The following is a 27229-nucleotide window of genomic DNA, read 5'->3' as shown; positions in this document are numbered from 1 at the left end:
GAATTCAAGCGAACTCTCAGTTCGTTTCGCTTTTGGGCCCCCTGAGGGGTCAGAGTTCCTTTGGAGTGTTCACACCGCACAGAAAATTAAGCGCACCGCACTGGGTTCACAAACATTCGCTGAAAGGGTCGGGACCAAGCGTGAAACATTAGGCTCCAAGAAGGTCCTCATTCATAAACAGTGTATGTGTGTATATACTTTGTAAATTCAATACTATTGGTGTAGGCCAGCCTATAATAATAGGTTGCTGGCCACTACTCAWAAGGCCAATTGATAAATTATGACGATTTAAAATTGCAAGGCGATAATGGCCAAACAATTATAATCGAATAATCTGCTCACCTGAAACCTTCTTAGCTGAAATTATTCGCGTAATTATACCAATATCACACACCTGTGTTTATTGATTTAACATTTATTCTATCAGGGAGGCATACTGACACCCAGGTCTCTTTAACAGATGAGCCCTGTACAACTGTGGACTATTTTGTTTGGCGGAGGTAGGCATTTCTAGAGTTCTCTACTGGGCACATTTCCGGTATTCATGAATGCCCTCGCGAAGAAGCGCGGTTCTGCACCGGGAGAAGTGTAGCTAGCAGACAACTTTAAGCGCGATTGATACCTTATTTTGTGTTTATGCACTATACTCATATGGTTTTCTAATCGGTTGTGATCTACTTGAATAACGTTTTGCGAACTCGCTTTTTATTTCAACCTAACGCTAAAATAGCTAACGTTAGCTACTATGTCGGGAGGCGTCGTGCGAGGCCCTGCAGGAAATAACGATTGTCGTATTTACGTCGGAAATCTACCCCCTGATATTCGCACCAAAGATGTCGAGGACGTGTTTTACAAATATGGAGCTATTCGCGACATCGACTTGAAAAATCGAAGAGGAGGACCTCCCTTTGCCTTTATCGAATTTGAAGATCCCAGGTAGCTAAAGGCTAGCTTGTTAGCAACTTGTGCACTGCTCTAACGTTACTAGTTAGCCAGCTAACGTTACTATACTGTAATTTGAATATCTATGCTCATGCGACGTCGTTGTAAATCGACTTAGTTTGCAGATGTAACTAACGTTAACGTAACTAGCTATTTTCGTTTTAAGAATGTAACGTTAATTGGCTTGATCGCTAGTTTCTTCTCTTTCTGCAGTGGCACATTGTGAAGGTGTCTTTGTTTGTGGCTAGCCGACTAAACGCCACGAGTTATCGTAAATGGTTTAGTTTAGCCGGCTAATGAGGTACGCCACAGGGTGCTGTGTGGACGATTGTTTAACTAACATTTTCTATTATCACTTTTTCAGGGATGCCGACGATGCAGTGTACGGACGAGACGGCTATGACTACGACGGTTATCGGCTGCGAGTTGAATTCCCTCGGAGCGGCAGGGGTGGGGGGAGAGGCGGCTTTGGTGGTGGTGGGGGTGTTGGTGGGGCCCCTAGAGGCAGATACGGGCCGCCATCCAGACGCTCCGAGTACAGGGTCATTGTCTCAGGTGAGTTGTGTAACTAGGGTGTTGGAGACTTACCATTGCTGAGGTCTCATTTTCAAGTGTACTGAAAGGGTCGCCACTGGTCAATGATGGCACCGAATCATTTGTCTGGAGTCTTAATTTCAACACGTTCTGTCCAATATCTCAAGATATGGTTGTCATATTCTAATGACATTTTCAGGGCTGATGTAGAACAGAGTAGATTCAAATAAACTGATCTTATGCAAATGAGGCAGTACTGAATACATCATTACAATAATTTAAGACTAATAGTTTTACGTAGGGTCCTCATATCTTCGTGCTTTGTGAAAAACAGACTATGCAAATTAGCTGCTTAATATGATAATTCCTATGTACGGAAGAAAATGACAGCATAGCATGTTAAACCCCTTAATTTAAAGTACCAGTCTTATGTAACAATACCAAATGTAACATACTAATTTGAGTGTTCCAGATTTACGTCTAGTCAGGGCATTCTGGAACATAGGAGGTGAAGGAAAGACGTACCTTTACTTCCGTCCAAGGACGTCTGATGACCGTAAAACACCCTCAGGACTTTCCCATACTTTGCAATACAATGTCACAGCGATCTTACTCAGGTAGAATGAGGAATACTCCTTGCAAATATGAACACCAATTTCGCAGGTTTCATAAATTCTGTCCCACAGAATTGGACATTCTAAGCATGGTACTTACTTTGCTTTTGGGCTCATGTCATGTAAATATCACAACTTACAGTATTGTGATTTTTATTGTTTTAGACATGGTTCAAATCAAATCAAGTTTATTTTATATAGCCCTTCGTACATCAGCTAATATCTCGAAGTGCTGTACAGAAACCCAGCCTAAAACCCCAAACAGCAAGCAATGCAGGTGTAGAAGCACGGCGGCTAGGAAAAACTTCCTAGAAAGGCCAAAACCTAGGAAGAAACCTAGAGAGGAACCAGGCTATGAGGGGTGGCCAGTCCTCTTCTGGCTGTGCCGGGTGGAGATTATAACAGAACATGGCCAAGATGTTCAAATGTTCATAAATGACCAGCATGGTCAAATAATAATCAGGAGTAAATGTCAGTTGGCTTTTCATAGCCGATCATTAAGAGTATCTCTACCGCTCCTGCGGTCTCTAGAGAGTTGAAAACAGCAGGTCTGGGACAGGTAGGGGTTCCATAACCGCAGGCAGAACAGTTGAAACTGGAACAGCAGCAAGGCCAGGTGGACTGGGGACAGCAAGGAGTCATCATGCCCGGTAGTCCTGACGCATGGTCCTAGGGCTCAGGTCCTCCGAGAGAGAGAAAGAAAGAGAGAAGGAGAGAATTAGAGAGAGCATACTTAAATTCACACAGGACACTGGATAAGACAGGAGAAGTACTCCAGATATAACCAACTGACCCTAGCCCCTCGACACAAACTACTGCAGCATAAATACTGGAGGCTGAGACAGGAGGGGTCAGGAGACACTGTGGCCCCATCCGATGATACCCCCGGACAGGGCCAAACAGGAAGGATATAACCCCACCCACTTTGCCAAAGCACAGCCCCCACACCACTAGAGGTATATCTTCTGGTTAACTTCCACGTTCAGGTTTTCAAATGATTTATTAATTTTTGATGACCATTGACGTTTAGTGATTTACTTGATCACCTCTGTTTTTTGTAGAATTCTCGCATAGGTGATGCGACAAACAATGGACTCTGACACCCTTGTGTAATGTGGGTTGGGTTTATATTAGAGGTCAACAGATTATGATTTTAACACCGATTTATCGGAGGACCAAAAAAGCCAATACCGATTTAAATCGGTCAATTTTTATTTATATATATATATATTTTTTTATATATATTTGTAATAATGACAATTGCCACAATACTAAATGAAAGCTAAAATTAATATAATACAATATCAATTTAGTTTCAAGTAAATAATGAAACGTGTTAAATTTGGTTAAAATAATGCAAAAACAGTGTTGGAGAAGAAAGTAAAACAAGTCCAATACAGCAAATGAAGGATAAACATCTTGTTAATCTACACATCGTGTCCGATTTCAAAAAGGCTTTATAGCGAAAGCACAACATATGATTATGTTAGTTCAGAGCCAAGTCAAAAAAAAACACAGCAATTTTCCCAGCCAAAGATAGGAGTCACAAKAAGCAGAAATATAGATAAAATTATTCACTAACTAACCTTTGATCTTCATCAGAGGACACTCATAGGACATCATGTTACACAATACATGTATGTTTTGTTTGATAATGTGCATATTTATATCCAAAAATCTCAGTTTGCATTGGTGCGTTACGTGCAGTAATGTTTTGATTCCAGATGTTTTTGCAGATAGCCACAGAAATACTCATAATAAACATTGATAAAAAATACACGTAATATTCGCAGAATTAAAGATACACTTCTCCTTAATGCATCCGCTGTGTCAGATTTCAAAAAACTTTACGGAAAAAGCATAATGTGAGTACGGCGCTAAGAGCCCAATCCAGCCAAAGAAATAGTCGCCATGTTGGAGTCAACAGAAGTTACAAATAACATGATAAATATTCACTTTGATCTTCATCAGAATGCACTCCCAGGAATCCCAGTTCGACAATAAATGACTGATTTTGTTCCATAAAGTCCATCATTTATGTCCAAATAGCCACTAGTTGTTAGCGTATTCTGCCCAGTAATCCATCTTCATGAGCACTGCGTGCAGACAAGAACTCAAAGTTCCGTTACAGGTCGTAGAAACATATCAAACGATGTATGGAATCAATCTTTAGGATGTTTTTTTACATAAATCATCAATAATGTTCCAACCGGAGAATTCCATTGTCTGCGCAAAGCATTGGAACGAGAGCCAACTCTGTCGGGAGTGCGCGTCACGAGCCTGAGACACTCTGACAGACCCATGACTCATTCAGCTCCCATTCCCCCCTCCTTTATAGCAGAAGCCAGAAACAAGTTTCTAAAGATGTTTGACCTCTAGTGGAAGCCTTAGGAAGTGCAACTTAACCCCATAGACACTGTATTCGGTAGGCCAAGCTTTGAAAAACTACAAACCTCAGATTTCCCACTTCCTGGTTGTATTTCTCAGGTTTTCACCTGCCATATGAGTTCTGTTATACTCATACATCATTCAAACAGTTTTAGAAACTTCAGTGTTTTTTAGCCAATACTACTAATAATATGCATATATTAGCATCTGGGACAGAGTAGCAGGCAGTTTAATCTGGGCACGCATTTCATGCAAAAGTGAAAATGCTGCCCCCTATCCCAAACAGGTTAAGAAGTTTTAGGTTGTAGTTGTTATAGGGCTCTCTCTATCATTTGTATTTCATATACCTTTGACTATTGGATGTTCTTATAGGCACTATAGTATTGCCAGCCTAATCTTGGGAGTTGATAAGCTTGAAGTCATAAACGGCGCTGTGATTCAAGCATTGCGAAGAGCTTCTGGCGAATGCAGGAAAGTGCTGTTTGAATGAATGCTTACGATCCTGCTGCTGCCTACCACCTCTCAGACTGCTATGTCAAATCATAGACTTAATTATAATAAACACACAGAAATATGAGCCTCCGGTCATTAATATGGTCAAATCTGGAAACTATCATTTCGAAAACCAAATATTTCTTATTTCAGTTAATTACGGAACTGTTCCGTATTTTATCCAACGGGTGGCAACCCTAAGTCTAAATATTGCTGTTACATTGCACAACCTTCAATGTTATGTAAAATTATGGCAAATTAATTACGGCCTTTGTTAGGAAGAAATGGTCTTCACACAGTTCGCAACGAGCCAGGCGGCCTAAACTGCTGCATATACCTTGACGCGGATGTGCTTTTGTTAAAACACCACCCGTTTGGCGACGTAAGCTGTGATTCGACGATAAATTAACAGGCACCGCATTGATTATATGCAACGCGGGACAAGCTAGTTTTAAACTAGTAATATCATCAACCATGTGTAGTTAACTAGTGATTATGTTAAGATGGATTGTTTTTTATAAGATAAGTTTAATGCAAGCTAGCTACTTATCTTGGCTCCTTGCTGCACTCGCGTAACAGGTGGTCAGCCTGCCACGCAGTCTCCTTGTGGATTGGAATAGGTTACCGATTGTTATGAACACTTGAAATCGGCCCTAATTGATCGGCATGGCGATTTAATCGATCAACCTCTAGTTGATATACATCATTTGTTGCACTGCATGCCACCACGTTGACCTACTGTACAAACGGTAACTTAACAGTCTTTAATATTTCAACAACACTGTGCTGGTGGTCTTCTGTATTTCACTAACAAATGGACTCCCTGTGTTAACATAGCAGGTGTAAAGTAATCGCCTGAAACTAGGTCCCCTACATACTGGGCTGCATTCAGTATGACCAGTTGAAAAACTGGGAGGGGTTGGGGAACGCTGTCAACATGGCCACTGCCCTTTATATACTCGTCATACCCAGCGACCGTAACTTAGTTCAAGAATGTATCAAACGTCGAAGTGAACTGAACGCACCTCGGGTCTTGGCGAGAAGGAAAATAAACTGTTGGGCAGACCTCTTCTGCACAGTTCAACCAATCCAGTAAATGTGGAGGAGGAGTTAAGATGGAGTATCGCTGGAACATCTGGTTTTTGGGTACTCGGCGGAGGCTACCCGCTGATTGGCTAGTTACTTTTTCGCCAGATGGAAGCGGTGGTCTTTTGGTCCACTAAATATTGATAGTTATTTCATATCCATGTCTTCTACATTAGTTCATTGTTTCTGGTGGGGTAGAACCAGCCTGGTTTAGTTATTCTCTGTGCAGATTCTGAATTATACTGCTATGCCACAGATCTATTGAGCAAGTTTGTACTATTGAGCAAAGTGTTGAAAGTTATCACTGAGTAAAACATATCTAATTTATATGCTCTTCTCTCCAAAGGGCTTCCTCAGAGTGGCAGCTGGCAGGACCTCAAGGATCACATGCGTGAGGCTGGGGATGTATGTTATGCTGATGTTTTCAGAGATGGAACTGGAGTTGTGGAGTTTGTGCGCAAAGAAGACATGACCTACGCCGTTCGAAAGCTGGATAACACCAAATTCCGATCACACGAGGTATGCTTTCAGGTTTGATTGGTTGTTCATGGATTTGATTGTAAGGATATGATTCTATTTTTGTTAAAGATAACTAACGTGACTAATAACACTTGAATCTTTCCCCTCAACCTTTCCCCACTTTCAATCCAGTGACTACTTGTGCAGCCTTTCAAGAACTGAAGGCTTGTTTTGATGCAATGGAAGGAACCGTTTGAGGTGGAAATACTTTTCGTTTCAACGTCCAGTTCTTTTTGTGTGTGTCTACCAGGGAGAGACCGCTTACGTTCGCGTGAAAGTAGATGGTCCCCGCAGCCCGAGCTATGGAAGATCACGTTCCAGGAGCCGCAGTCGAAGCAGGAGCCGCAGCGCAGCCAGTCGCAGCCGCAGCAACTCTCGCGGTGGTGGTACCCGTGGTGGCAGAGGATCTCCTCGCTACTCTCCTCGCCATAGCCGCTCTCGCTCCCGTTCCTAAACTCTGTGTTGCCCTTTTGGTGGATCCCCTGTAAACAGTTCCCCCCTCCACTTGTTTTTACCCCCTTTTGAGTTTTTCCAGAAGTCAACTATAGATTTGAATTTTTGCGTTGAATCTCCTGATGTCCTAGTGGAAGGTCTTGGTATGTAGGTGTATCCCCTCCTGTCACCTTTCCTCCCTCCCCTGACCCTCCCTACTTTAGTCCTTTTGTTTTGATCCCTTTCAATTCATTTTGATTTACCTATTGTCTGTCCTCAATTTTTGCAATACTTGAAACCCGGTTGTTCTTTTTAATGAGATCAATGTTTTTGTAAGTGTTGGAAAATTGAGATGTACTTTTTCATGGGATGTCGGGAGTCTCATTGCTAAACTGTTTTACCCTTGTGTCTTCCTTTAGACATCTGAAGATAAGGATTAAAGAGTGATTTGGAATAAAAGTTGTGGAGCACATTTCATTTGTTTGATCAGGATAGGACATCTTAGGAGGAGTCAGGTCGAGGCAATGGTATGCTTTAGTATTGATTATTTGCATCTATTGATAAAATGGTTGCTACAGGATGCATGATTCTCTTGAATGTGGCACAATTTTCTATATCATATATATACTTATTGTTTGGCAACCTTTTTTAAGCACTGATAAACAGTGCATGTATTTGGTTTTGTGCCAGGACCAATGTCCTTAGGTGTACCTTTTCGACTTTAATGTTACATAAGAACCCTTTATCTTTTCTTCTGTAGATGCTGGTTTAATTTGACAGGGGCTCTGGGCTTGTTTCAGCTCAAACATTGAGAAATATATTTTTTAATTCAACTGAATTTGATGATTTTGGTGCTCAGAAATTTGTTAAATTGATCATTAGTAGTGACATGTCATGAGTGCACAATATAAGAAGTGGGCTGGGCCCAAATCAGACATGATTCTAATGGTTTCCCTCTGATTTTTTCCCTGGTATTTCAAGGTTTTGATTGGAGGAGTGGCTCAGTGGATCCCAATCCTTGGAGCCGGATCAGAGGAGCGTTTAGGAAAGGGATAGGCAAGGATGGATGCTTGGAACGGGATCCATTTTCCAGGAATCAAATCAATTGAACTAATTAAGGAATCGTAGATGCAACTTTTTGAATGCCCCAGTTTATTTCAATTTTTGAGCGGTAAATATGCGCAGAGTCTTAAGGATTATTTACGTTTTTGGAGTAAGAGAAGGAAACTGAGGACCAGGAAGTTGGATCAAAGGATGCAAGGAGTCTGGTAAATAAGGCATTAAAATGTGGGATGGTTGGGGATTATATTTAGTATAGTTAGTCTGTCTTTATTACTTAAATTTACTTTACTCTTTCAGTTTAGCATTTTCAATAAAATCCTGAAAAGACATACCTGTTTTTTTCTTTCTTTTGAATGAATGTTAAAGCCATCTTCATGGCCCTATGATGTAATAAGAGAAGATAAATGCTTATTTGTAGTCCTAATTGAAAACCCCAGTAAACCATCTACTCCAATGTATTACATTTTACACCATGGGGCGGTTTCCTGGACACAGATTAATTTTAGTCCTGGACTAAACTATTTCAATGGAGATTCATAATTTACTGTATGTTTTAGTCCAGGACTAGGCTTAATCAAGAAATGACTGAATATAAACTGAAATAAGTGATAACACAGCCTGTTAAGTTGTATGCGGTAGTGAGGAAATGTCATTCCAAGCAGATGTTTATATACATCTCACACAGACAATATAAAGTCCAGTAAAAACGGATTATATTTCTATTAAATTAATATAAACCTATATAATCTCTCATACATTCATTGGTGTTGATATCAATAAACTAACACATCGAGCATAATTAAATACTCCGTACAGCCGAGTTTGCCAGGAGGCCTTCTCTACTTACCTCACCATGTATTGTTAACGATGCATTGTGGGATGAAATAAGATGCTGGCAGAGAGGAGCTGCTAGAAAATGCTCAAAACACAAGAAGAGGTGGCAGCTCAGCCAATGGCAGGGTAAGTTGTGTAGGGCGGGGGAGGTATTTTACGAGGGCAGTTTCCCCACATATTTGCTTTGAGTAAATCTTATAAAATAATTTGTCGCAGCACGATCCAGCAAGTAAGCAACGCTTGATATCCACTAAGGGGAATTACCTGATTACGAAGGGGATAGTATCAGCATCTCCTAAATAAGGTGAGTGACAATGTTTGGTAGCCTGCACGCACTCACACTTGACTTGCATGGATGCTGGTGATTCAGGTTGTCTAATTGAAGCGAAGTTTCTCGTACAAGGTAGCCTACTTTCTATTGTGAATTTAAATCGAAAAAATTAACTAATGCGCAATCACTACCACCTGCAGGCTATTGGCACGAATCCGATCACCCTCGGACCTGTAAAACCATCCATAATTTAAAGGAATTATGTAGAAATTAAACTAATAGTAAATGTATATTGATGTTTGAACTAGACTAGAATTGTGCATTTCAGTGGACAGATTCCTAATTGTATAAATGTAATGTCGCCATGTGGTTTTTAATTTTAACTGTCGCGTTTCTTCCGTAACCTATTCGTATTTTACCTAACCAGCACAGGGTCGTAGTCACTCAACGTAATCTGGAGCCGAAATACAGACCAGCTATTCAGTACATTCGGATACACTGATAGAACCGCGTTGATTGCAACATTGTATCATATATCTGCACTTGATTGGTTCAACCTTTGATTTTCATCGTAAACCGCACTGTACCGTGAAGACTGGGTAAGCCAATCATGGCTGCACGTGTTACCTGTGAATTCCGGCTTTATCACCTCACTAGACTTGTCATTTTGTATCTGTAATTACGTTAGTTTAGACTTGTTTCTTTTTTTTTCTCCTTGTTTGCAGGCATGACTGACAGGAAGGCAGTAATCAAGAATGCTGACATGTCTGAGGACATGCAGCAGGATGCAGTGGACTGTGCTACCCAGGCCATGGAGAAGTATAATATAGAAAAGGACATTGCAGCCTACATAAAGAAGGTGAGATGTGAATACTGTAGTGTCAGGCCTTTGGCCTATGTATTCCAATTAGAGTGACTGTCTTCCATGGTGCAAGCTGTTTAAATACGATGACCAGGCTGCAAGATGTGCATGCCATGAGGTCATTTTCTTCCTCATGCAGTCATTGATTACTAAAGCCCTGCTTTTAAATCCCTGTAGGAATTTGACAAGAAGTATAACCCTACATGGCATTGCATTGTTGGAAGGAACTTCGGCAGCTACGTCACTCATGAGACAAAGCATTTCATCTACTTTTACTTAGGGCAGGTGGCCATCCTCCTCTTCAAGTCTGGCTGAGTTCTCTTTGAGGCCTGGAGTGCCTCTCTTCCCAACCTGGACTGTAATGCACTGGTGGCTGATGTCACAACTTCCCATACACTTCAAATATTAAAATATAAACATACCATYATACACAACTGGCTGTGCACAACTGCATGGATTAAGATGTACCATATTTAATGTGTATATGTTACAGTAAAAAAATATTACTTTTCACTAGTTTCCATAAAATGCAACTGGAAGAGATTTTTGTTAATGCTACATTTTGTTATAATTAATTTGTAAATGCTTTAACAGTGGCCTTTGATTGTATAATAAAGGAAAGCTAGAGATTGTAGTTGTGCATCTGCTTTCCCCCAGAGCTGTTTTGTTTTCAGTGACTTCTGTGCTGTCATTTTAAATGTGTTTAGTTGCTCCAGACGTTGACGTACTACAGCAGTTTGTAATGCCTGTATATTGCCAGAGGTACAAGTGAGCCTAGTTAGTGTGTTTGGACATGTCGTCCCAGATTTGCAACTGCTGTTATCTATCCCAATTTCCCACAATCTTATTTCATGAGCTGGAATGTCTCATCTGGCATTTTCTATTGCTATTTGTATTGTAAGTCAGTAGAGTTCCAATGCTGACTTGTTTAGATGCTTGGAGGTTCCATTTGCAGAGGGTTGACACCATCCACACTTGAACCTATTCTGGCTGTGCAACAAAGGACTGAATGTTGGTGTTCAGGTCCTTTTGTAGACTTTCAAATTGTAAGAAAATATTAATCTTCAGTGGTTACTTTTTTTAAACTTTATTTGCTATGTTGGTTGTTTCTGTTTATAGTTTAATGCAAATTGCTGTATGATTTGCACAGACGTACCTCTTATTCTCAGTTCATGGGCACCTGAAATCAATTGCACTTCACTAAAGGGATATTCTGTCAGAGGCCCTAGATCTACTTTCCCAGAGTAAGATTAACTTGATACCATTTTTTTTAATGTCTGTCCAGTGTGAAGGAAGTTGGAGGTTGTTTTGTGAGCTAATGCTAACTAGCATTGGTGTAATGACTCGAAGTTGCTAGTAGATAGCGCAAGGACTGGAAGTCTATGGTTAACGGATCAAAGTTATAATTGACTCCTGGCAAGTAGCTAAAGGGCCTCATTACCAAAATGCTGAAGTGTCCCTTTTAAAGGTGTCCAGTAAACTTGGAAACTTTAATTTAGTCAATCTATAATCAAGTCAATGATTAAACATTTCATTGTATCCTGTTCACGTTCAATAGTTTTGTGATTACTTAACCATGTCTTTGACGATGCAGTAAAATGTGTAGTCATTGTTTCAAAACCATGGACAGTTACAGTGGGTGCAGCCCACCACACATTATTTGGGCAATTGGCCATTAATTTTCAGTAAGGTTGTTCCTGTTTGGAGGTGTAGCAATGTAGGAACAGATCCGGACAGATATTGGCTGGCAAATGAATTAACCTCGGAGGCAGCATGTTAAATACAGTATGTGCTGCTTGGGATCTTTTTAGTACTCGAGTGCAAACACTACAAGGCAACCTGAGTGTAGTGTAGTTTATTTCAGCAACTGAGCAGTAATTTTGATTAGGGGAAATATTGATGCAACCAATTAGCAGTATGTTACCCTTACTAGTTCCGAAGACATTCGTTTTGCATAGAGGTCAATTGGAGGCAAGACTACAGAAGACAAAGTGAAGGACAAGTGACTGATAAATGATTTGTGGGGACAGACCGTGATCGGACCACAAATACTACCCTAGGCTTCACAGGGAAACGTACACTGACTGAATCAATGTTCTCGGTTTTTATAGTAGAATTATAGACACGCATGTGGTTATAAAAATGATGTGCTTTTTGATTCTCAGCATGGTAACCATTCTCCACTCCAGTGGCACATCCTGTTCACTGCACCTCTGAATGTGTGGTCCGTTACCTGACAGCCAGGTGAGGGAAGCATTCAGTAAGGATCTGTCCTTCCACTGCTAATCTATCCAAGGCTTGAATGACAAAAGAGCTAGATGATGGATGAGATACAGTACATTGAAGTGGGTTGCACCAGACTCAATAGCCTGTGGTTGTACAGGTCTGGAATGCTTTGTACTTTAGATAAGGGTTTCCCAAACTCAGTCCTGGGGCCCACACCCACCTGGGTGCATGTTTTTGCCCCAGCACTACACAGCTGATTCAAATGAATAAATTGTAAATATTCAAGGAACAGTCCTGAAAAGCAGACAGCCGATAGAGCTAGTTATTCGTCACGTTTTAAGCTCAGTCGAATCATAGTGCCATATGCAATATGCAGTACCAGTCAAAAGTTTGGACCCTCATTCAAGGGGTTTTCTTTATTTTTACTTTTTTCTACATTGTAGAATAATAGTGAAGACTTCAAAACTATGAAATAACATATGGAATCATGTACTAACCAAAAAAGTGTTCAACAAATCAAAATATATTTTATATTTGAGATTCTTCAAAGTAGCCACCCTTTGCCTTGATGAAAGCTTTGCACACTCTTGGCATTCTCTCAACCAGCTTCATGAGGTAGCCACCTGGAATGCATTTCAATTAACATGTGTGCCTTGCTAAAAGTTCATTTGTGGAATTTCTTTCCTTCTTAATGCATTTGAGCCAATCAGTTGTGTTGTGACAAGGTAGGATTGGTATACAGAAGAAATCCCTATTTGGTAAAAGACCAAGTCCATATTATGGCAAGAACAGTTCAAATAAGCAAAAAGAAACAAAAGACCATCATTATTTTAAGACATGAAGGTCAATCAATCAGGAAAATTCCAAGTTTCTTGAAGTGCAGTCGCAAAAACCATCAAGTACTATGATGAAACTGGCTCTCATGAGGACCGTCACAGGAAAGTAAGACCCAGAGTTACCTCTGCTTCAGAGGATACCTTTATTAGAGTTACCAGCCTCAGAAATTGCAGCCCAAATAAATGCTTCCCAGAGTTCAAGTAACAGACACATCTCAACGTCAACAGTTCAGAGACTGTGTGAATCAGGCCTTCATGGTCAAATTGCTACAAAGAAACAACTAGTAAAGGACACCAATAAGAAGAAGAGACTTGCTTGGGCCAAGAAGCACGAGCAATGGACATTAGACCGGTGGAAATATTTCCTTTGGTCTGATTAGTCCAAATTTGAGATTTTTGGTTCCAACCGCCGTGTCTTTGTGAGACTCAGAGTAGGTGAACGGATGATCTCCGCATGTGTGGTTCCCACCGTGTCAGTGATTTATTTGTAATTCAGGGCACACTTAACCAGCATGGCTACCACAGCATCCTGCAGCYACACGCCATCCCATCTGGTTTGCGCTTAGTGGGACTATCATTTGTTTTTCAACAGGACAATGACCCAACACACCTCCGGGCTGTGTAAGGGCTATTTGACCAAGAAGGAGAGTGATGGAGTGCTGCATCAGATGACCTGACCTCCACAATCACCCAACCTCAACCCAATTGAGATGGTTTGGGTGCTCAGCATATGTGGGAACTCCTTCAAGACTATTGGAAAAGCATTCCAGGTGAAGCTGGTTGAGAGAATGCCAAGCGTGTGCAAAGCTGTCATCAAGACAAAGGGTGGCTACTTTGAAGAATTTAAAATAGAAAATATATTTAGATTTGTTTACCACTTTTTTGGTTAATACATGACTCCATATGGGTTATTTCATAGGTTTGATGTCTTCACTATTATTCTACAATGTAGAAAATAGTAAAAATAAAGAAAAACCTTTGAATCAATAGGTGTGTCCAAACTTTTGACTGGTACTGTATATCTGTGCAATTTCTATCCTGTTGCCTAGTCACTTAACTTCTACCTATATTTAGATATCGATCTCAGCTACCTCGTACCCCTGCACATCAGTTCGGTGTACTGGTACCCCATTTACAGTATACAGCCAAGTACACGTTACTCGTGTTATACATTTTTCAATATATTTTTTTTATTTGTATTTTTGCATTATTGGGAAGGGCCCGTAAGTAAGCATTTCACTGTAAGTCTACACCTGTTGTTTACGAAGCATGTGACAAATACAATTTGATTTGATGCCACGTGATATGGGTCAGATATACGTGAAATTGTTCTCATACAAATTATGTATGTTAAAAGGCTGTTAAAAATGTATACATGCTAATGTCCTTGGTCCCAGGCTGCTTGTTATGTACTGGACGCTATGCCTCAATGGGCAGTTTATTAGGTAGACCACCGTGTTCACGAAAATGGTGTGCTCCTACAGGCAGTGAGTCATATGGCCGTGTATTGCTATGTAAAGCAGGCAGACAGAGATCGAGGCTAGTGATGGGCATTCCGGCTCTTTTCAGTGAACCGGCTCGTTCGCCTCAGCTCACCAAAAACAGCCTGCTCTTTTGGCTCCCAAACGGCGCTTTAAGAATAATATGTTTTGTATTTTTTCAAGTCAAACAGTTTGCGATAGTTTGACTATGATTGGTGTTAAAACAATTATAATTAAATTATTAAATTAAATCATACTCTACCTTAAGTACAATGTATTTAAATATGCATTAGTTTGTTATGTAAAAGAATGCTATTAAACATTTGCTTTTTAATGTATATAAACAAAGTGCATATAAATCTAACCATTCAAAACGAATTCAATCTGAACAGCATTATGGAATATTGCACCATATCAAAGAAAAATAAATAACAATTTGCAAAACTGCAGCATCCCACAAATTGAAATAAATGTAAAAAATAAGGATGTTATTACACATGTGCATTTCAAGTATAACTTTTTTAATGTATATAAACAAAGTGCATATAAATGTAACAATTCAAAACGAATACAATCTGAACAACATAATAATAGAATATTGCACCATATCAAAGAAAAATAAATAACAATGTGCAAAACTGCAGCATCCCACTTAAAACATTAAACTGGTCCCTCTTTTCTCTCTCTTCTTTATTGCCATGTTATAACCAGCAGCACACAGCAATGCTGACCATATTTGATTTTATGAGAGATTTGCATTCAGAAATACAAGCTGCCTCACTTTCGAGGGGCTGATGCGGTTTCTTCTCGCAGTAATTATTTGTCCCGTTTTCGAGAAGAACCTCTCAGAGGGGATGGATGTGGCCACTATGCAGAGTCTCCCTGTCATGACTTTAGTAAGCCGTGGGTAGACAGAGGCCTTGTTCTTCCACCAGCTCAGAGGATCTGCAGATCTTTGGAGGAGGGGCTCCTCCATATAGGACCGGACCTCCATTATGACATCTGCTGAGGGATTCCTTCGTGCTGCATCCCCAGTAGCTCTCTCGTCAAACAGCATCCAAACAGCAGACGTTTGTGGCACTACTGCTTGTGCTTATGCTCCATCTGATCCCTCTTCTTCCTGTTGCCCTGGTGCTGGCATCACTGAAGGCTGACTTCTTAAACCTGAGGTCAAGTGCAGCTGTTTTGTCTACTGATACTACATTCTCATCTACTGCTCATATACATATATAATACTGGATTAAATAATGATGTAGTAATAAGTGCTTACTGTACCTCTCTCCACTGATCTCCACAGTGACCTGCTCAAAGGGTTCCAGGACTCTGTACACCTCCTCCACCACCTCCCATTCCTCTTGGGTCAGAGCATCAACAGGTGCATTGACAATAGCCAGGGTAGAGATGATGGCATCCTTTTACTCAAGAAACCGCTTCAACATATAAAATGTTGAATTCCACCATGTAGTGCAGTCTTGTTTAGGCCTCAGCTCAGGCATCCCCATCTGGCGTTGTGTAGACTTTAGTTTTTCAGCACCTACTATGCTCCTGTGAAAGTATTCGACAGCTGCTTTCACTTTGTGTGGGCTTCATCACCTTCAGAGCATCTCTTACAATCAGGTTGATTGTGTGGGCAAGACATGGATGATGGGTCCATTTGAACATTTTCATGGCTTTGGTTATGTTAGCTGCATTGTCGCTAACAAAACAGACCACTTTTCCATCTACTTTTTTTAGTTCCTCTGCCAAGTTCTCTGACATGTGTCTGTCGCTGAACTCAAAGCAGTCCAGAAGACAGCTAGACATCGAAAAATCTTTAATGAAGTGACATGTAACCGACATGTAAGAAGTGGTTACCCTTGATATCCTGAAGTCAATGGTAAGGCAAACTGCAGTAGCTTTTTGGACTCTTTCCCGCACTGAAGCCTGTGTGCTCTCGTACAGTTGTAGAATAAGTGATTTTGAAAGGGGTTTCCTGCATGGAATTGTGTACATTGGATTTAGACTATTGCTATTATTTCTAAAACCTCTGTCCTCCACGATCGAAAATGGCTGGAAATCGGTGGCAATCATTTTAGCCAATGCAATATCAATTTGACCTTGTTTTGCTACAGACATAGACTTTGGCATAAACTGGTCCATAGAAGACTGCGTTGCTGTGGTTCGCAGAGTAGGCCTACTTGACTGAGTGGATACATCCCCACGTGTGGAGGTGCTGGCTCCACCACTATCACTAGCAGGCCCGCTAGTTTCTCGAAGCTCCGCTACAACTAGCTTCACAGTTGGGTGCACAGTTCGCATATGATTCCAACTCATTTTCCAGCTGTTGTTTTCACAGCTGTCCTTCCTCTGTCCTCGACTGCTAAGTATGTGACTGTGAGTGTGTTTGCTCGGCCCTCCCTCACACATCTTTGGTTCATTGGTTGACACTGCCTGTCTGATTGACAGGAACAACAGGTGAGGCTGTTAGTCTGAGCAGACAGTCAGAACGAATGTGTGTACGCTTGAGCATTTAGGCCTATATTATAGATTTTTTTTTTCGTTCTTTTAATTAGTAAATTCTGTTCATTTAAATCTTTTGATTATTCATAATATTCATTTTAAAAATATTTTTATAAATAGATTCGGCTCTTCTGATATGCGACCCAGCTCCCAATGTTCACCTACAAGAGCCGCTTAGAGCCGACTCGTTCGCGAACAACCCATCACTAATCGAGGCACTCAGTTACTGTTCGATTGAACATTAGAATGGGCAAAACAAGTGACCAAAGCGACTGAGCGCTGTATGATCGTCGGTGCCAGATGAGCCGGTTCCAGTATCTCAGAAACGGCTGGCCTGGGCTTTTGACGCATGATTGTGTCCAGACTTTACCGATAATGGTGCGACAAACAAAAAACATCCAGTCAGCGGCAGTCCTGTAGGCGAAAACAGCCTGTGGATGAGAATGGCAAGAGTTGTGCAAGCTAACAGGCAGGCCACAAACAGGCATATAACGGCACAGTTCAACAGTGGTGTGCAGAACGCACAACTCGTCAGTCCTTGTCACGAATGGGCTATTGCAGCAGACGACCTCACCGGGTTCCACTCCTATCAACTAAAAACAAGAAGAAACGGCGAACGTCATAGGCGGCCAGTGGCACCTTCATTTGGGAGAACAGTCTCATAGTAATGGCTTGAACGGAATAAATGGAATGGTATCAAACACATCAAGCACATGGTTTCCATTCATTCCATTCCAACCATTATCATGAGACATCTTCCCCTCAGCAGCCTCTTGTGGCGATCACCAATACTGGACAATTGAGGAGTGGAAACACATTGCCTGGTCTGACGAATGCCGGTTCCTGTTGTGTCATGTTGATGGCAGAGTCCGGATTTGTTATAAGGAGCATGAGTCCATTGCCCCATCCTGCTTGCTGTCAATGGTACATGCTGGTGGCGGTGATGTCATGGTGTGGGAAATGTTTTCCTGGCACACGTTAGGTCCTTTGATATTAATTGAGCAACGTTTCCATGCCCCGAGGATTTCAGGCTGTTATGAGGCAAAGGGGATCCAACTCAGTACTAGATGGGTGTACCTAATACATTGGGTGTACTGAGTGTACATGGCAACATTTCATAAAAAATGGCATCTCTTTTAACACACTCTTTCTCCCTCATAGGCACGTGCACGTGCACACACAGACCTGACGCACACACAGAGTAAGACTTTGATGTTAGTAAATGTGTTCCTCCAGGACTGGCCTATCACAGAGGATGCTAATGTTCTTCCTCCTATCTTGCGCTCCAGTGACATGAGGATGTTGAACGTTTGGGGAGAATCAGCATTTTATTCACCTCTCACCAGGTAGCAGGAATGTACACTGGGTATACAAAACATTAAGAATACCTGCTCTGTGGCCTCCCAAGTGGCGCAGTGGTCTAGTTATGCCAGTAGAGATTCTGGGTTTGAGTCCAGGCTCTGTCGCAGCCGGCCGCACAATTGGCCCAGCGCCGTCCGGGTTAGGGGAGGGTTTGTCCGGCAGGGATGTCCTTGTCCCATCGAGTACTAGTGACGCCTGTGGCGCAGTGCACAGGCTGCGCCAGTGCACGCCAGTGTACGCAGTGCACGCTGACACGGTCGCCAGGTGTACGGTGTTTGGTGCGGCTGGCTTCCAGGTTAAGTGGGCATTGTGTCAAGAAACAGTGCGGCTTGGTTGGGTTGTGTTTCGGAGGATGCACGGCTCTTGACTTTCGCCTCTCCCGAGTCTGTATGGGAGTTGCAGAGATGAGACAAGACTGTAACTACCAATTGGATACCACGAAATTGGGGAGAAAAAGGGGTAAAACAGAATACCTGCTCTTTCCATGAAATAGACAGACCATGTGAATCCAGGTGAAAGCTATGATCCCTTATCAGTGGTGTAAAGTACTTGTAAAAAAAAAATTAAATGACTAATTAAGTTTTTTGGGGGGGTGTCTGTACTTAACTATTAATATTTTTGACAACTTTTACTTTTACTTCACTACATTCCTAAAAAAAATAATGTACTTTTAACTCCATACATTTTCCCTGACACCCAACAGTACTAGTTGCATTTTGAATGCTTAGCAGGACAGGAAAATGGTCTAATTCCCACACATATCTAGAGAACATTCCTGTTCATCCCTACTGCCTCTGATCTGGTGGACTCACTAAACACATGCCTTATTTGTAAATTATGTACGAGTTGGAGCGTACCCTTGGCTATCCGTAAATAAATAAAAAACTTGAAAATGTTGCCAGCTGCTTTGCTAAGGAATTTGAAATTATTTATACTTTTACTTTAGATACTTAAGTACGTTTTAGCAATTGCATTTACTTTTGATACTTAAGTATATTTAAAACCAAATACTTTTAGACTTTTACTCAAGTAATATTTTACTGGGTGCCTTTCACTTAAGTCATTTTCTATTAAGGTATCTTTACTTTTACTCAAGTATGACAATTGGGTACTTTTTTCACCACTGTCCCTTATTGATGTCACTTGTTAAATCCACTGCAATCAGTGTAGATGAAGGGGGGGGAGACAGGTTAAAGAAGGATTTTTAAACCTTGAGACATGGGTTGTAATGTGTATGCTTGCCATTCGGAGGGTGAATGGGCAAGACAAAAGATTAAAGTGACTTTGAACGGGGTACGGTGCCAGGCGCACCAGTTTGTGTCTAGAACTCCAATGCTGCTGGGTTTTTCACGCTTAACAGTCTCCCGTGTGTATCAACAAGTGTCCACCACCCAATCGACATCCATCAATATTAGGAAGGTATATGCTGTGCAGGTAGGATAGTCTACAGTACATGATGAGATTATGGATAAGAGCAGTGGCGATGTTAGCATGTAAATCTTGGCAAAGCCACTACACTACACAACACAACACTAAACAATACATTAATTGCAGTTTAATGGTGACACTCAGTGCCCACAAACTGTTAGGGCCTACATAAAGCTGTCCCAACAACAGAGCTTTCTTTTCAACACAATGGAGTGAATCGTTACCACTGCTACACCTGGCTATCAGCAGAGCCTTGTCTGGTGGTAAAAAAAGTTGATTCAGCCTCATTTACTGCCTTTAAAAAACACATCGCTGATATGGCTGACCTGCTTAAAGAAATGGGGTTTCTACATTTGAGATGTACAAACTATGGCATAAGGGGTTGACGAGCGGATAAGAGGAAATCCATAATTTCGATTAAGACATTAACGAGCGAGCTAGGACGGACGTAGTCAATATAACTATTTGTTCAGCACTTTTGAAATGTACGACGACAGAATTCAGAACATGGGCTGTTCTTACAGTATTCTCCCTGTACACCAAGTCAGAACCGTAGGATAAATAAAGGTGGCATATAGCAGACAATGAAAGCTATTACAATATTCAATGATTACATTTCTCTAAAACAGGCTATAGGCTACATGTGCACCACCAAGTCAGTACAGTACGCTAAATTATGAGGGCAAAATGGAACAAACTATTAGGGTGAGGCACATGGGCTACTAACAGCATACTACACAACATACATGTAGTATTACTTTCTTAGCTACAGTATACATATCTCCCTGGCATAAATGCAGCAGCATACAATACATTTTTGGACTCACCTGGTTGTGCTGTGCTCACTTGAACAGGAAGGTCGCACGACTGACCTTCTTGTGGGCTAATTTTGTCATCAAACTTTGTCATCAACCTCTAGCATTCTCTGGATTTATGGTGCTTTCAACACAACTGGGAACTCTGAAAAAAAACAAGGTATAATCATGACGTCAGCGATCTTCAGGTCGGAGTTCTAGAAAGAGCCCCGAGTTCCCGACCTGGAATTCCGAGTTGGATGACCGTTCAAAATAGAGGTCGACCGATTAATCGGAATGGCCGATTAATCGGGGCCGATTTCAAGTTTCCATAACAATCGGAAATCTGTATTTTTGGGCGCCGATTTGCCGATCATTTTTTAAATTGTATTTATTTAATCTTTATTTAACTAGGCAAGTCAGTTAAGAACACATTCTTATTTTCAATGACGGCCTAGGAACGTTCTGCCTCGACAGATTTTTTAACCTTGTCAGCTCGGGGGATCCAATCTTGCAACCTTACAGTTAACTAGTCCAATGCTCTAACACCTGATTACATTGCACTCCACGAGGAGCCTGCCTGTTATGCGAATGCAGTAAGCTAAGGTAAATTGCTAGCTAGCATTAAACTTATCTTATAAAAAACAATCAATCAATGACTGTCATTGCTCCAATGTGTACATAACCATAAACATCAATGCCTTTCTTAAAATCAATACACAAGTATATATTTTTAAACCTGCATATTTAGCTAAAAGAAATCCAGGTTAGCAGGCAATATTAACCAGGTGAAATTGTGTCATTTCTCTTGCGTTCATTGCACGCAGAGTCAGGGTATATACAACAGTTTGGGCCGCCTGGCTCTTTGCGAACTAATTTGCCAGAATTTTACGTAATTATGACATAACATTGAAGGTTGTGCAATGTAACAGGAATATTTAGACTCATGGATGCCACCTGCTAGATGAAATACGAAACGGAATAAACGTTTTGTTTTCGAGGTGATAGTTTCCGGATTAGTCAAAGGTATATGGTTTAGAGAAAATAGTCGACGCGTTATAATTCCTGTAATAACTTGCGGCTGAACTTGAAAGGGGTTCCTTCGTTATTTTACCGTTCATGTCTTCCATAGAGAATGTCTTGATCTACTTCAAATAAGGTCTGTGTTTCGTGCAGGCTTAAACCGCCTCGACGTTTTGATACCCGTGTAAATCTCACTAGGATAAGGTAACGTTTGTCAACATATTTTCATAAATCCACTCTACAAAAAAAATGATCTTCGCTTATATTTAGCCATTATTGATCAGAGTTACCTTGTCCTATGTATATCTACACAGTTATAAAATTGGCAAGGTGGTGTAAGCCTACACGAAACACAGACCTTATTTTAAGTGAATCTAAAAATATCCTATGGAATAAATGAAGGAACCGCTTTTCAGATTTTGCTAGAAGGTGTCATGGGAATTATGACTCGCACTTTGGTCGTCAATTCTTACCATGCCCATTATTAAAATAGGATTTCCTGCATATAGAAATGACAGTTTTTGTTTTCAACATTCATCACAGGTAACTTAAACTATTTTTATTCAAACAGTTGAGAGTATTTGTCTCCTAAGCAGACTCTTCAGTATCATTGTCACTTCAGAGCTGTGTGTGTGTGTGTGTATTTATGTATTATATTAAGTTAAAATAAAAGTGTTCATTGTTCATTCAGTATTGTTGCAATTGTCATTATTACAAAAGTGTGTGTGTGTGTATGATATATATATATAGAGGTCGACCGATTATGATTTTTCAACGCCGATACCGATACCGATTATTGGAGGACAAAAAAAGCCGATACCGATTAATCGGCCGATATATATATATAAAACATTTTTTGTATTTTTATAAATCGGCCGATTAATCGGTATCGGCTTTTTTTGTCCTCCAATAATCGGTATCGGTATCGGCATTGAAAAATCATAATCGGTCGACCTCTAGTTCAAAACATATTTTCCCATTCTGAGCTATTTTTTTTCAGAGTTCCCAGTTGTCTTGAACTCACTGAAGTCTGAGATTTCCTCAGTTCCTACTTTCCAGTTGTTTTGAACATGGCAGAAGTCATGCTGGAATGACAGCATTGCCAATGTATTCAACCTTTTCTGGCCCATGGTGTTGAATGTTTATAATTTTAAGCTTGGAAAAGAGACCCTTAAACCCAGACTTGAACCACACACCCACTCATCTGAATAGCAGGATAGTGATTTATTTGTAATGCTTGCAGTTAGCCACTGATTTCTTCTAAACCACTTATTGTTGAATTTGTGATTTCCAACTTGTTGTGTAATGTTTATGTCCAATGGCCGATGAGCATTGATACATTTTATCAATAATTCATTTTAATATTGAAAAGGATTTGCCAGTAGATTGTCAACGTGATTCATGATGGTGACTGCTTGTCTAGGTTGCTAAGTATGTATGATGTTGACGCGATCCGTCCAATCAAAGCTACGGTAGCTATAACATGATTTGAGGTCATTTTATCTGTGGCCAATGACCTTGGATGGGCACTTCTAATGTAACTCAATGGCAGCACCCAAGGGGCTTGGATTTTCGAGCTCTCCCCATAGATTTGTGGTGACGTAGTGTCCCCATGAGTGACAGAACACTGAGCCAATCACGGCTTAACTAGAGAACATTACCAACCCCTACGCTCTGTATTTTTCGCTGGCTGCCCCAACATCACAAAAAGCACTGAGCTGGGCCGAAACACTTCATTTTGGAGCTGTCTTATTCAAGAAAGCAAAAAAGATACCATGTTTGTATGCAGATTTTTATTTATTTTTTACAATGTTTGCAAACTGATATGTGACATGTATTAATGCCAAAACAACATGRAAAACAGGCTCTGCCCCACCTGCCCTGAATAACATGTTGCCACTGCTCAGTTTACTTAACTCAACTAGCTAGCTTAATAGCTAAAATTATCCATAAGCGAAGGACCAAATGTCCATCCAGGCCCAACTGTCCTGTGCACGTTCCCTGTCTTAACCAGTTAGCCACACATTTATGTTGATCATGATCCTTTTGATACTTAGATTATTATATTACATCAAATAATTCTGGCTCTACTCTAGAAACGGCATACACTAAATAGCCACTAGATGGTGGTAGAAGAAAATAAATCATAGGCTCTGCAAGGAAAAGATGAGTCTTTATCATGGACTAGGAGAGTGGGAGTGAGACTGATCTGTTTCAGCTGTCACTCATGGGTGCTGTATGATGCTTAGCTCATATTTTACAATGAAAACCCTCTGCTCCAGCTCTGTTCACCATGCTGATTTAGGAGGACACAATATGGAGAATGTATCCTTCCTGTATCAGATTTGTCCTTTTTTTGCACAACCCCCAAAATGATGTGCACATGACTGAGACATAATCTATAGAATATTTATTATAATCATACGCTGGGTGTATTGTGTGATTAAGGGTGTTGCTATGGGTCACTAACCTCAGTATTGCCATCAGTACATTATTAACGAGATACGAGGTGGGGTGTTTGTGTGTGTGATACATACGGCAGCCAAGCAGAAATAGATTCATGGAAATATTACCGCTACCTCAAACAAATGATCAGAGGAAATGGCAGCATCTAAAATGGTCTGTAAATGTAATAATCACAGTCATTTTTGTCATGGAGAGAGTGCAAGGACTGTGTGTAATAGCAGGGATATGTGTGAAATGCTGGATAGAGTTCTGAATTCAGCGTGTTAGTATGTGTGAAATGCCCCTAATTTCCGGGTGTGAAATTGTAAATACAGGATGTTTACTGTACAGCAGGCTACTGGGTCTAAAATGCTGCCTGTAAAAATTCTGCATGTACAGTAATTCACTTATTATTGTGTGTGTGTGTGTGTGTGTGTGTGTGTGTGTGTGTGTGTGTGTGTGTGTGTGTGTGTGTGTGTGTGTGTGTGTGTGTGTGTGTGTGTGTGTGTGTGTGTGTGTGTGTGTGTGTGTTAAAAGCTGTCAGGGTAGATCACTAGTCTATGGTGCTCCTGCAGAGTGTGTTTACATCTTTAGGGCTCTATTTAGAGAGGGAGAGATCTGATGTACAGTCACCTCACAGTCGCCTGATTTGGTGCATTATTCGTAAACACCATGTATTCTGTCCAAACTGATCTGTAGAAGCTCAGTGATTGACGTGTCCTCCTCTTTTCTCCTTCTTCCAGGATCTCAGCTGATGAGGCCAAGGACCTGATCCAGAGGTACCTAACGGAGCACCCTGACCCCAACAATGAGAACATAGGCCCAGAGATGCCAGGATGAGACTGATATAGCACAAAGTCAACCTGTGAGTTGCCTTCCCCCTGTTGCTTGATCTTTAAGATGGTGTTCATATGGAAAGTCATGAAATAGTTGAGAAAATAATTAAATACTTATGTGAGATGTACTCATGAGACCTGCACATTTGTAATTTTCCCTGCTTCACCGATGTTGTGATTCTGGTTATTGCAGCTATGTTTACACCTCAGAAGTCAGCATTGTGTCAGTTGAGCTCTGCAGAATCACTGTATTTTCAACTTATCTATGCTTCTACCAGCTTGAATGGGAGGAACAGCGATATTCATATCTTGTGAATTAATAGTTGACCCTCCATCTCTGTAACCGTCCGGGGTGTTCTAGTAGCCCTTTCCTGCAGTCAAATGACCTAGTGGCCTCATGGATGGAACGTTTTTAATATTTTTCATAATTAATATTGTTGTAATTCTTTTTTTGCTTTTTTTGCATAACATCCAGTGTTTCTATGTCAAACATTACAGGCTTCTGTGATGTACAGTATATAAAACGTAATATTGGGATGCAAACTCAGCATTTAATACATTTCAACTCTATATCTGACATAGTACAGGTGTCTTCTTCTTTTTTAGCCCATAACCATGTGTGTGAGGTGTATACTTTTGTTTCAAAGTAGATTTGTTAAAGACTACCAAAAAACACTCTGTGTGACCCTGATTTAGCTGCAGTAAAAGGTTAAGAACCTCCTGCTTCGCTCTGTGACCATGCATGGTCCTGTGGTAGAACAGCTTTGTCTCCGTCCGCAACAAAGACAACCATAACCTGCTCTTCAACATGTGTGCTTTCCTCGTAGCTGTCACACCAGCTACGAGGAGTTCACCCACAAGGACGGAGTCTGGAATCTGCAGAACGAGGGCAGAGGGGAAACGGAGGGATGAAGGGATGGAGAGAAAAGGGTCTGAGGAAGAGGGATGTTACATGGTTAAAACTTGGTTTTTCAGTTGGCCCTGTCCTGCGTCTCCATGGCAATACAGGGTGACAGTGATGTGCTAAATGATCATGGCAGCCGTCACCAGAAACAGTCAGACCTTCATCACTGTGGCTGACTGGAACTGATATGCTGCTACACTGTTGTCCATTGTACTAACTTGTTGTGAATCACTGGTTGCTTGATAACAACAGAAGTCATTCATTTTCATTTTTAGGAAACTATCCCTTTAACTGTATAATAAATGCGGTGAGAACACTGTGCTTACTGTTTGTGTGTGTGTGTCAGTGTGTTTCCGTGTGTGTGTTTGTGTGTGCTTAGGTGACCAAGGAGCGTACTGCCCAGTGTTTCCTGCGTGTGGATGATGAGTCCATGCAGCGGCTCCACAGCAGAGTCAGACGAATCCTCATGGCCTCAGGATCCACCACCTTTACCAACGTAAACAACAGCTCTTTTACAAAACAGCACTGTTCCTTTCTTAAATGTGGTTGCATCAAACATATCAATTTCAGTTTTGTTCCAACAAATGTGGCTCTAACTTTGAAACGGTTGCTTTTAGCTATCAGCTATTGTGACACCATCCCTGAAAGACACGACTCTCAGTAATATGCACATGTCTTCTGTTTCCCTCTGGGCCTAACAAGCTATGCAGGACGTGTTAGAAGGGACTGTGACAAAATTGCATTTGAAAGCAATGCAGATCTTCTTTTCCACACACCCACTCATATACACACACACACACACACACACACCCACTCATATACACACACACACACACACACACTTCCAGATGATTACCAGACACATGTCAGTCTCTACAAACCATAAATACTTTAGATGTATATCAAACCAGGGCTACCTGACATACAGTATATTTTTGTGTTATTTAGTGGTTTTATTGACATAATGGCAGTAATGCCAAATTCAAAGGTTTCATCAAATTATTTTCACACATTTGTTTCTTATACCTCCTGAATCAAAAAGCTTAAATGTTCATGTAATACTATCTTAACACAATTATATGTGGTCCCCAGAGGAAGAAAGCCATGCTTGCCGGTCCTAAGCACGAAAATAGTTTGAGAAATGCTGAAAGAAACCATGTTTCCTTACTGTGAAAGATGTCTAAGAAGACAGAGGCCAGTAATGGACCTAAACTCAAACACTCATAAAAACATGAAAACATTTGTCTATATCAAAGAATGTCCTTTAGGCCATAAAAATGCTTTCATATAAGTTATAGAAATATAAACATTTTACACAATATGGCATTTTAGAGATTTTTTTTTTTACACATAAACGTC

At 40.8% G+C, this 27229-nt stretch overlaps 2 protein-coding genes across 5 annotated transcripts; both read left to right on the top strand.

Annotated features, from left to right (window-relative positions):
• The first annotated feature begins 460 nt into the window (after positions 1-460).
• On the top strand, positions 461-8398 carry LOC111982843 (serine/arginine-rich splicing factor 1B). Of its 4 annotated transcripts, none has more exons than XR_002879813.2 (5): positions 461-936; positions 1307-1497; positions 6403-6575; positions 6826-7171; positions 7989-8398. XR_002879813.2 is itself a non-coding variant. In XM_024014474.2 (4 exons), the coding sequence occupies exons 1-4, from the start codon at positions 746-748 to the stop codon at positions 7027-7029; spliced, it is 759 nt and encodes a 252-aa protein (XP_023870242.1). In that variant the 5' UTR covers positions 461-745; the 3' UTR covers positions 7030-8398. The 4 variants fall into 4 exon arrangements, 1 of the variants encoding a protein (XP_023870242.1); XR_002879812.2 differs by having other exon boundaries at positions 7427-8398; XR_002879811.2 differs by having other exon boundaries at positions 6826-7534.
• Positions 8399-9030: 632 nt separating this feature from the next.
• On the top strand, positions 9031-11580 carry dynll2a (dynein, light chain, LC8-type 2a). Its single transcript, XM_024014476.2, has 3 exons — positions 9031-9207; positions 9900-10033; positions 10214-11580. The coding sequence occupies exons 2-3, from the start codon at positions 9902-9904 to the stop codon at positions 10349-10351; spliced, it is 270 nt and encodes an 89-aa protein (XP_023870244.1). The 5' UTR covers positions 9031-9207; positions 9900-9901; the 3' UTR covers positions 10352-11580.
• Positions 11581-27229: the final 15649 nt, after the last annotated feature.

The sequence above is a fragment of the Salvelinus sp. IW2-2015 genome, linkage group LG22 (assembly GCF_002910315.2).
Source record: "Salvelinus sp. IW2-2015 linkage group LG22, ASM291031v2, whole genome shotgun sequence".
NCBI lineage: Eukaryota > Metazoa > Chordata > Actinopteri > Salmoniformes > Salmonidae > Salvelinus > Salvelinus sp. IW2-2015.
Note: the sequence above shows the minus strand (reverse complement) of the source record. Positions and strands in the feature narration are given on the sequence as shown.